Below are 12,195 nucleotides of genomic sequence, written 5' to 3' on the forward strand. Positions count from 1 at the left end.
TGCAGATGTTCAAAGTAGTATATTGATGCAGATGTTCAAATCTCCCTCTTTACATGTTCGTAGTTTTGCTTTTTATTTTTATTTTCCCAGCTATTCTATCCCACATCATCAAACACATGTAAATTCAACCAATCTGGTCTATTATATTTACATGTTATTTTCATGTTTCATTTGATATCTATTTTGATTCCCACATCGATTCAATTATCAAAAAAAACTTCAACTTCATGTTTATATAACAAAACTTGAAGTTAGCTAATGATTCAATTAAGGTTTGAGTTTAAAACTGAACCGGAGAAACCCAAGTATCCCGAAAAAAAAAAATTAGGCCACACAAATTTTTTTTTGGAATACTCTTTTACTTTGACTTTGGTTCCGCCATTACATATCATAATCCATTATGATGGTCAAATAAAAGTTCACACCTATCATTTATATGAGATGTTTCTTTTATTTAAAAATTTGAATCATCCATATGAAATATAAAATACAACTATGATATATATATATATATATATATATATATATATATATATATATATATATATATATATATATATATATATATATATATATATATATATATATATATTCTGTCACATTACATGTCATTTTGTATATTATTATTATTTTTTCTAGCAAACGTTCCTCAGCACCTCAGCCTCTCCGCGACATTCTTGATCCCTAATTACAAACACTCTAATTACAATTATTGTACACATCACTAAATCATAAAATTAATGTAAATTTCATTTTTTTGGAATAATGATCTCCCATCATTTATATCTTGATGGGTTTTCATTTGTTTCCCTGTTTAAGAAATTACTTTGTTAAGTAAATAAATAAACACACACAATTCAAACGTGTAATATAAACAAACATCATACTAAAAAAACACAAACGGTTATATGATAACAAACATTTTATCTCTCAATAAATGAAACATCATATTCGATACCATTGACCATTATGTATGATTTTCACACCTATCATACGATTCTGGGCATATACAAAACAAAACCGAATTCTTTGAGTGCAAACGAAGGAATCATTTCTTATTATATGATGTAAATGCAACAAGATATGTCATAAAATTATGTCTTTAATTTACTGAAAATTTATTATTCAGGTAGGTGATAAGATCAGTACAAATCATTAAAGCAAAGCCATTTGAATGGCTTCCTTGTGCATGACTGTACAAAGTGCACAGATGAGTAAAGTTGGCAGTGGGGAAGATAGAGAGAGAGTGAGAGTGAGAGAGAGAGATGCTTTACAACTTTTTCTTTACTCTAAAGAATCAAAAGTAAAACACTCTCAAAACCCTAAACCAATTGAATTCAAAAAAGAACCAAAATATTCCTCATAAAGATGGTATTTTGATTTTCTTTGGTTCCTTACTCTCATCTTTCTTTATTTCTTAACTCTGTTTCACACCCCTTTTCCCTTTTTTCCTATAAAAATTATCAAAACCAGTTCCACCATGTTTTCTTGAAGAGTTCTATCAAGTGGGTGTTCATTCTTTAATCTTTTGTGTCATCACATTGTGTACAATCAAGATTTCACAAGAAAAAGTTTACATTTTTTCCACAGGAATTTGCGTCGTGGTATTGTGATCCGTTTATTTATGCTTTTTAGATAGGAAACAACAGGTTATGGGGATTGAGTGATACCCTTTTCAAGATTTTGTGTCATATTGTTGAAATCAAGGTTATATCGTGTCGAAATTTGTGGGTTTTTTTTTTTTTGGATTCATAAGAAAAAGATTTTAGACGACAGACATGGCCGGAGGAGGGCAAGCGCCACCGCCTAAACAAGAGGAGTTGCAGCCGCATCCTGCTAAAGATCAGCTTCCTAATGTTTCTTATTGCATAACAAGTCCACCTCCATGGCGTAAGTTTTTGCTCTGTTTCTTCTTCTTCTTCTTCTTCAAACACATACTTATCTTTTTATTCGTAATGTTTTTTCTCATTTTTCTCATGGGTTTCTAGCATTTTTTGTGTTATCTCATGTGGGGTTTGATCAGTAAATACCCTTATGTGTAAACATTCCGAATGAGTTGTGCAAAAACGAAATTACAAAACCATGTAAAATTTGGATCATGATTACATTTTTTTATTATTATTTATATTGCTTTCAAAGTAAAATTTGTTAACTTGCAAGGATGACTGATTATGGAGGAAAAGAAAAGCTAGATTGATAGATCATAACTTCAACAAAGTTGAACGTTCTTGCAAAATCAGTGTTTAAAAAACAATAAAATTAATTTTAATGTAAAACGAAGAATGATGGTTAAAACTTTAAACTCAATCATTATGTGTTTTATTGTGCGTGTGTGTGTTTTGATAAAATTTATGGTTTTGTGTATTTTAAGTGCTCATTTGTGTGAAAATTAAGTAATTAACTATTAATTATCACGAAATGATTTTTGTGTTTTTATTTTAAAATTTTCTAGTTAACAAAGAAAACCCTCTTGAGATAAAAGTCGAATTATTTTCCAAGATAGAAATCTTGTTCACATAAAATTACCAAAATGCCCCTATCTAATCAGTCTTGATCCTTCACTTTCTTATTGTTAATTGACGTTTTTTTGATTTTGCAACAGCCGAGGCAATACTTTTAGGTTTTCAGCATTATCTTGTGATGCTTGGAACAACCGTTCTGATTCCCACTACTCTCGTTCCTCAAATGGGTGGAGGGCATGTAAGTCATTTCACAAGATCTCAACTACAATGTTGGTTTTTTTTATTTTTAGTCGATAACTTGATTGGATACATGGGTTTTGTTTGTTTTAGGAAGAAAAAGCCAAAATGATTCAGACACTACTCTTTGTTGCTGGCATCAACACATTAACACAAACACTTTTTGGAACTCGGTTGCCAGCTGTCATTGGAGGCTCCTTTACTTTCATCCCTACAACCATTTCAATCATCTTGGCTGCTCGATATACCGACATTCTCGATCCTCAAGAGGTAAAACTAAACCTTATTCAAGATTTAAGATTTAATAAAGGCATTTACATCTTTTACACATAAAAAAATATTTTTATGTTTTACAAAAAGCTATAACTTTTGTCCAACCGACTTCTACCTATTATTGTCTCTATAATTTTGAGTGGGACAAAATGCTGCAATTTTTGTCCATCTGACATCAACTTAGGTAGTTATTATTCTAATAGTAGTAACTACCTGACCCACCTTTGTGGGTGGGATAAAATGCTGCAACTTTTTATCCATCTGATATCAACTCAGGTAGTTATTATTCTAATAGTAGTAACTATCTGACCCATCTTTGTGGGTGGGATAAAAAACTGCAATTTTTATCTCATATTTTTTAGGTGTCCTATCTTTTTGGGTGGGACAAAATGCTGTGATTTTTGTCAATTCAGGTGGTACCTATCCAAGTTTTTTGGGTGGGACAAAAAACTGCAATTTTTGTCTCATTTTTATGGCGGGACAAAAAGTTGTTATTTTTGTCTCATATTTTCTTAAGCGTCCCATCTTTTTTGGGTGAGACAAAGTGCTGCAATTTTTGTCCATCTGACATCAACTCAGGTAGTAACTACCTGTTTCACTTTTTTGGGTGAGATAAAAATATGCAATTTTTGTCACATTTTTTGTGGGATAAAAATGTGCTATTTTAGACCTATTAACATCAACTAGAGTAAAAAAGTTGTATGTTTTGTCCCACTTTTTTTTTTGGTAGGGCAAAAGATAACAACTTTTGTTCTATTTTTTTTGATGGGACGAAAAGTTGCAATTTTTGTTCTTCTGACTCGTTACATTTGTCATGAATAACAAATGGGGTCTATAAGTAGGGTTTATATTCAAGATTTAAGCCAATTTCATCCCAATTTCTTGATGATTATATAGAAATTTGAGAGAATTATGAGAGGGACACAAGGTGCTCTTATTGTGGCCTCAACTCTTCAAATCGTGCTTGGTTTTAGTGGACTTTGGCGCAATATCACAAGGTTCATGAGTCCATTGTCAGCAGTTCCACTCGTTGCTCTAACTGGATATGGGCTATACGAGTTTGGCTTTCCCTTGGTATAATACAACTTCATAACATCTCACTTTTTATAAATTATAACATCTTCTTTTTCTTCCGTTTAGTTTTATATACTTACTTGTATCATTTTCTTTAGGTTGCTAAATGTATCGAGATTGGACTTCCCCAAATCGTATTTCTGCTGATTTTCTCACAGGTATTTACTAATAAAACGTTTTAATAAGAAAAAAATGAAATTAGAATGCTATTGTGTTAAACTACAACGATGTTTTTATTGCAGTATATACCACATCTTATGAGTGGAAAGAGTCATATATTTGATCGATTTGCTGTCTTATTTTCTGTGGTGATTGTGTGGATATATGCTCATTTACTCACTGTTGGTGGGGCCTACAAGAACAAATCTGACACAACTCAATACAGTTGTAGAACCGATCGTGCTGGAATCATAGGCGCTGCTCCTTGGTATACAATCTTTTTTTCATCGAATTTTGTTTATGAATTCTTAAATTCATCAAATTGTTTAAAAAATGTTATTTTTTTTTATTTTTTATTTTTTATTTTTATAAAAAGGATACGAGTTCCTTATCCGTTTCAATGGGGAGCTCCAACATTTGATGCTGGAGAAGCTTTTGCTATGATGGCTGCTTCATTCGTGTCTCTTGTCGAGGTTGTTTACATTTTCTTTTATGAGCTAAATGTCGAGGTTGTTTACATTTTCTTTTATGAGCTAAATTTAGTGTTTGGATTTTTCAGAAGTCTAATTTATTCATTTAAACTATACCTTGTATTTACATACGATAAGAAATATTCATTTTAGAGTAAATTACAAAAATAGGTGATATGGTTTGGGGTAATTTGTACGCTTTTGTTTCTAATTTATTTTTTTAACATGGAAAATCGTTAGTGTTTGATTTTGTTGTGCATTTGGTCCCTATCTTATCTAAAAAGATTATTTTGCCATTGAATTTTTAATTTATTTAAATAAACACATCCCAACTATATTTTCATCTCACCTTATCTTACTTACCTATCCCATTTTATTTAAATAAATTAAAAAATTAAAGGAAAAATAGTATTTATAAATTAGTGACCAAATCTGCAAAGTAATCCAAACCATAAGGACCATACGTGTAATTTACTCTTCATCTTATTCCTATTTTAATGGATTCTTTTTTGGATTTTTCAAAACAGTCTACTGGCGCGTTCATTGCAGTTGCTAGATACGCGAGTGCAACGCCTATGCCGCCTTCGGTTCTTAGCCGCGGCATTGGTTGGCAGGTACCGGAATACTAATTCGCCGTAGCTCCGCCACTCCACCACCCAATTCCATCCTTGATTTCGACTGATTCTTTATCTTTTTTCGTTTTGAAGGGAGTCGGCATTTTGTTTTCTGGAATCTTTGGAACAGGAAATGGTTCAGCCGTATCAGTGTAAGCTTAAACTTATTACAGTTTAATTGATAAAATTGTCAAAATTTCTTTGCAACATTCTTAAAATCAAATCTATTACAGCGAAAATGCTGGTTTACTTGGCTTAACACGCGTTGGTAGCAGAAGGGTTGTCCAGATTTCTGCTGGCTTCATGATATTCTTCTCTGTTCTTGGTAATAATCAAATTCGTTATTCTACATAAGCATTCGATTCATCTTTCTGTTTCTTAATTTCTTGATGACTGAACTCGATTTGCAGGAAAATTTGGGGCTGTATTCGCATCGATTCCCGCGCCGATTGTCGCAGCATTGTATTGTCTGTTCTTCGCCTATGTTGGTACGCATTAAACGTTAAAGCATTTTCGAGTTGCAGTTTAGGTTAAAATTTCTGCTAATCTGTTAATCTGGTGATTATTTTCTTGAAATCTTTGAATGAAAACAGGCTCAGCAGGTCTTGGATTTCTCCAATTTTGTAATTTGAACAGTTTCAGAGTAAAATTCATTCTTGGATTCTCGATCTTTATGGGGTTATCGATACCACAATACTTCAATGAGTACACTGCGATAAAGGGTTATGGTCCTGTCCACACGAAAGCCAGATGGGTAAGAAGTGTTCATCGAATTTTAATTTGAGATGTACCGATTTTGACCACAAAAAGTCAAACTTACACTAATGAGAACCCTTTTTATTCCTTTTCTTTCTTTAGTGGAATGATATGATAAATGTGCCTTTCTCTTCGGAAGCATTTGTGGGTGGATTATTGGCCATGTTGCTAGATGTAACGTTAAGGCAGAAAGATGCTGCAACAAGGAAGGATAGAGGGATGCATTGGTGGGACAAATATAGATCTTTCAAGACGGATACAAGGAGTGAAGAATTTTACTCATTGCCCTTTAATCTCAACAAGTTTTTCCCTTCGGTTTGATTGAAAGATGGGATCTTGTTACTTTTGCATAGTGCATTGTTTTGAATATTTGATATTTATGCATATTCTATCTTTAAATCTTGATCAACTTTTGGCCTATGGTGCCCATCTTACAAAAAGTCCAAACTTTTTAGGCATTCCTTGCTTTCTTGAATTTCATTGGTTTTTTTCAAGACTCTAAAAAACCACCTTGGAGAAGAAATTTTTGTGCTATAAAATGTAACTAGGGAACAAAAGACAAGTAAATAGATTGATTAAGACATGTTACCCTAATTATTATACTTAGAATACTTTTAATCCCTAATACAACTGATGTCTGATGTGTCGGTTTTCAAATTAATATACCATCAAGAAATACCAATCTAGAACGAAAAAAAAACAATTAATTTTTCATCCTCCATGAACCATAATGGTATCTTTGCGTAGAGAAGGGAGACTCTTTAATGCTAGTTGAGGAAAATTGATGAAAATTGATTAGTACTACATATATCAAATTATATATACTTATTTTTTTATACTTAAATAGTAAATTACAACCAAATGACTCTTGGCTAACGGTATCTAAGTGTTTGAAAATGTGTTACTTTTCTAAAAGGTTGAGGGTTTAAATCTTATAGTGGATAGATGTGTAGTTTTGAAGTGGAATAGAGGAGGTATGTTAGCCATTCTAAAACAATTTATAAAATTTACCCTATTTTTTGTTGGGTTTATGGATTTGGTCAAGATTTTCATTTCTTATTTATACTGTATCTTTATTGTTATGTTTTTTGCTTCCGGGGATAGCATCGTCATTAAAGGACCATATTAAGCCGAGATAATATCGTTAGAGAGGGACCATATATAAAACGACAATTTTTTTAGTGCTTTTTTATTTTTATTGTTCATTTTATTTTGAGAAAACTACAAAATGGTCCACGTATAATGAAAAACACAGTTTCTGTCACAGAGTGTCATTGTAGTTTCATGTAATTAAAAGTTGAAACAATTTCATGTAATGAAAGATAGACAAAAAAAACTTAATTGTAAAAACATATTAGTATATTCAATTTTCAATTTTGTATCATATTTAGACTAGCATTTGAAACAAATAATGATTTAAATTAGTACTAAAAGACAGTAACAAGCTTTATTGCCTCTTTTACTTTCAAAATGTTTTACCGAAACAAACCCATTATATCAGTTTTATTTCAAATCTAAAGCTGATAAAATACTCATCATACCCTTAAACATACACCAATTGTTTTAAATTTATTAATATATTCAAATATATCAGCTTTTTTCTAAGTCCCTAATCAATTGATCTAATGGTTAATACATTGGTTCATGGTTAGCCAATGTTATTTGGTTTGATAATGAACATCTCTCTCTCTCTCTCTCTCTCTCTCTCTCTCTCTCTCTCTCTCTCTCTCTTTTCTCTCTCTCACTCTCTCTCTCTCTCTCTCTCTCTCTCTCTCTCTATATATATATATATATATATATATATATATATATATATATATATATATATATATATATATATATATATATATATATATATATATATATATATATATTACTCATATAAATATCTTATAAGCCTATCTAGCCTCATACCCAAATTACTCTATATGATGAGATATTTCTCAAGGACTCACTTTGATCGTCGTCCCCACAACACAATTATAGTCCCATACAAAGGTCATATTTGAACCACATATAGTCCTTTTCTAAATTCAATATGTGAACCCAACACCTCACATGGGCTTTACAATGATTTACCTAAAATCTCAAAACTTTGCTTAATGTGGGTATATTATTATATATATTTGGAATAGAAGTGACCGAATAGATGGCTTAAGAATTTTGAAAAATGCATATATATATATATATATATATATATATATATATATATATATATATATATATATATATATATATATATATATATATATATATATATATATATATATATATATATATATATATATATGAGTAGTTCTTTTGCCATGTATCATCATATTAGACCCCTTAATTAATGTGTTGTCACTTGTTAATCTATTAGTTCTCTATTTTAAATTTATTAAACATCATCATTAATGTGATGCTATTTGTCAATGTATTTATTCTCTATTTTAAATTTTAAATTTAAATTTGATATTATTGTTTTCGTTAATTCATAAATAAAAAATGTCTAATATATATTTAAAATTAATTTTACATATTTATTTGAATCAACGATTATAATTTCATATAACTAATAAAAACATCTCTTAATTAATAATTTATTTAAAATAATTGATTAATAATTTTGAGTTTTTACTATAAAAATTTAATTCATTTTATAACCGTGGTTCCCACGGGTTTTAAACTAGTATATGTTATCAATTCAACGTGATTATGATAATTTAAAACAAACTAAAACAACATACGTAAAGAAACTTGATGGAGAAGAAGATTTAGAAAAGATATCAGATATTTTATCTTTGTGAAATTGTTGCTTCTTATTCTTGCAAGAGTATGTTATATATACAATAAAAACTACCTATCATACATCATGTAAATAGTATGATATGATATCTTTCACCAATTCACCAATTATTGGTGCCATTCACAATAATTTACAACACTCCCCCTTGGATGACACCATTTCTGATCTAGAGTTCAGTTTTGAAGTACCGCCTCATTAAAAACCTTGCTAAAAAAAACCCAATGGGAAAAAAATTTAGCGAAGGGAAAAAGAGTGCAGTGTATAGTTGACACCCCCTTATTTAGACATCTATTACATTATATTCTATGCACATGTCGCATTCCAATGTCATGTACATGTTTCCTGAAGGTTGCAGTAGGAAGTACCTTCGTAAAAAGGTCTGCTACATTGTTGCTGGATTGAACGTATTTGATTTCAACTTGATGTTTCTTTATAAGCTCTTGAGTGTACTCAAAAAACTTTGGAGGTATATGTTTTGTCCTGTCGCTCTTGATATCCTTCTTTCATTTGAGTGACACATGTTGAGTTATCTTCATATATTAAAGTTGGACCTATATCTTTTTCAAGTCCACATGAAGTTAAAACTAGTTGTGTGATTGATCTCAACCATGTACATTCTCTACCAGGTTCATTTAGTGCAATTACTTCTGCATGATTTAAGGATGTGGCAACAAGTGTTTGCTTTTGAGAAAGTCAGGAAATTGCAGTACCTTCATTCATTAATACGTATCCAGTTTGAGATCTAGCTTTATGAGGATCAGACAAATAGCCTGCATCTGCATAACCAATCATGCCTTGTTTTAAATTGTTAGAATAAAATAATCCTAAATCACTAGTTCCTCGAAGGTATCGAAAAATATGTTTGATTCCATTCCAATGTCTTTTTGTTGGGGCTGAACTAAATCGTGCTAGCAAGTTTACATCAAAAGAAATGTCAGGTCTAGTACAATTGGTAAGATACATAAGAGCTCCAATTGCATTAAGGTATGGTAATTCTGGACCAAGAACTTCTTCATTTTCTTCACATGGACGAAATGGATCCTTATCAATATTTAATGATCTAACAACCATTGGAGAACTTAAAGGATTAGCATTGTCCATATTGAAACGTCTCAAGACTCTTTTTGTGTAATTTGATTGATATACAAGTATTCTGTTAGACATATGCTCAATTTGTAAACCAAGACAATATTTGGTTTTTCCAAGATCTTTCATTTCAAACTCTTTCTTTAAAATTTCAATCACTTCAATGATTTCTTTATTCGTTCCAATGATGTTTAGATCATCAACATAGACTGCTATGATCACATACCCATATGTTGTTTTCTTAATAAACACACATGGACAAATAGTGTTATTTTTATAACCTTTACTTGTCAAATAATCGCTCAAACGATTGTACCACACGCGTCCATATTTCTTTAACCCATACAAAGATTTTGTAATTTTATAGAATACATTTCTTTGGGTTTTTACACTTAATGCTTCGGGCATTTTAAATCCTTCATGGATTTTCATATAGATATCACTATAAAGTGATCCATACAAGTAAGTTGCAACAACATCCATAAGACGCATCTCTAAATTTTTAGAGACTGCCAAGCTAATTAAATATCTAAAAGTGTTTGCATCCATTACCGGTGAATAAGTTTCCTCATAATCAATTCTAGGTCTTTGAGAGAAACCTTAAGCAACAAGTCTAGCCTTGTATCTTACAATTTAGTCTTTCTCATTTCTTTTTCGTACGAAGATCCATCTATACCCTAATGGTTTCACAACTCTAGGTGTGAGGATAATGGTTCCAAAAACCTTTCTTTTGTTAAGAGAATTTAATTCAACTTGCATAGCTTCCTTCCATTTAGCCCAATCATTTCTTCTTTGACATTCAATGATAGATTATGGTTCGGGATCATCATTCATAATATCAGATGCAACTGAATAAGAAAATATTGTACTTATACTTTCAGTTTCATTTTGGTCACATATTCTATTTGTTTGACCATAATTTTATGCATCATCCTCCTTTCCTTGGGGAATTTGAATAATTCGTGTCTCTCCAGGAATACTTTCCTCATGATCTAGTGCAGTTTCTGATCCTCTTCTTTTTCGTGGGTTCTTATCCTTAGAACTAAATGGCCTTCCACGCTTCAGGTGTGTTTTAGAATCTTGAGTGACTTTATCATCAGATTGTCCATGTGGAACTTCAATTCAAGCTGGAACATTGACAGCCGGTATATATGATTTAGTCACCCTTTTTGTGTTAGTAAATGCATCAGACAATTGATTTTCCATTTCTTGGAAATGCATTATCCTTTGAATTTCCATGTCACATTGCTTTGTACGAGGGTCAAGATATGATAAAGAAGGCTGATGTCATGACACATCTTTTTCCATAATCTTCTTTTCTCCCCCTAATGATGGGAAATTTGCCTCATCAAACTGGCAATCTGCTAGGCGTGCTGTAAAAACATCACTTGTTAACGGTTTAAGATATCTTATAATAAATACTGACTCATAACCAACATATATCCCTAACCTTCTTTGAGGACCCATTTTGGTCCGTTGAGGTTGTGCAATAGGGACATATACTGCACACCCAAAAATTCTCAAATGGGATATATTTGGCTCTTGACTAAAAGCAAGTTGTAGTGATGAATATACATGATATGAACTTGGTCTCATGCGTATCAATGATCCAACATGTAAGATTGCATGGCCCCAAACAGATACAAGAAATTTGGTCCTCATTATCAATGGTCTAGCTACTAGCTGGAGACATTTAATCAGTGATTCTGCTAAACCATTTTGTGTATGTACATGAGCAACTGGATGCTCAACAACAATCCATACAGACATAAAATAGTCATTAAATACTTGTAAAGTAAATTCACCAGCATTATCAAGTCTCACTCTTTTGATAGTATAATCAGGGAAATGTGCCCTTAATATAATAATTTGGGCAAGAAATTTTGAAAATGCCATATTATGAGTTGATAATAGGAAAACATGAGACCATTTGCTGGATGCATCTATTAAGACCATAAAGTATCTAAATGGTCCAGATGGTGGGTGAATCGGTCCACATATATCACCTTGAATTCTTTCTAAAAATCTAGGTGACTCCCTTTCAACTTTCATTGGAGAATGTTTTATAATTAACTTTCCAAGGGAACAAGATGCACATGGTTTTATGCTGTTGGATTGAGGGAACTTTTGGTCCTTCAATAGATGCCCATTCGTATTTTCAATTATCCTTCGCATCATTGTTAATCCTGGGTGGCCCAACCTATCATGCCATAAACTGAATGTCCTAGGATCACAATGTTTTCCTTTGATTACCATATTTGATTCAATCATATGTA

The 12,195-nt window shown here is 31.5% G+C and overlaps 1 protein-coding gene across 2 annotated transcripts; it reads left to right on the forward strand.

The window, feature by feature from the left end:
* The first annotated feature begins 1,208 nt into the window (after positions 1-1,208).
* LOC145009001 (nucleobase-ascorbate transporter 6-like) lies at positions 1,209-6,454 on the forward strand. 2 transcript variants are annotated; one of them, XM_078967652.1, is made up of 14 exons: positions 1,209-1,505; positions 1,591-1,890; positions 2,603-2,700; positions 2,793-2,969; positions 3,870-4,046; positions 4,145-4,204; positions 4,289-4,473; positions 4,582-4,678; positions 5,203-5,289; positions 5,383-5,441; positions 5,523-5,614; positions 5,700-5,777; positions 5,883-6,043; positions 6,148-6,454. In XM_078967652.1, the coding sequence occupies exons 2-14, from the start codon at positions 1,779-1,781 to the stop codon at positions 6,364-6,366; spliced, it is 1,602 nt and encodes a 533-aa protein (XP_078823778.1). In that variant the 5' UTR covers positions 1,209-1,505; positions 1,591-1,778; the 3' UTR covers positions 6,367-6,454. The 2 variants fall into 2 exon arrangements, with proteins under 2 accessions (XP_078823778.1, XP_078823776.1); XM_078967650.1 differs by having other exon boundaries at positions 1,209-1,890.
* Positions 6,455-12,195: the final 5,741 nt, after the last annotated feature.

The sequence above is a fragment of the Lactuca saligna genome, chromosome 8, assembly GCF_052625555.1.
Source record: "Lactuca saligna cultivar CGN05327 chromosome 8, ASM5262555v1, whole genome shotgun sequence".
Classification (NCBI taxonomy): domain Eukaryota; kingdom Viridiplantae; phylum Streptophyta; class Magnoliopsida; order Asterales; family Asteraceae; genus Lactuca; species Lactuca saligna.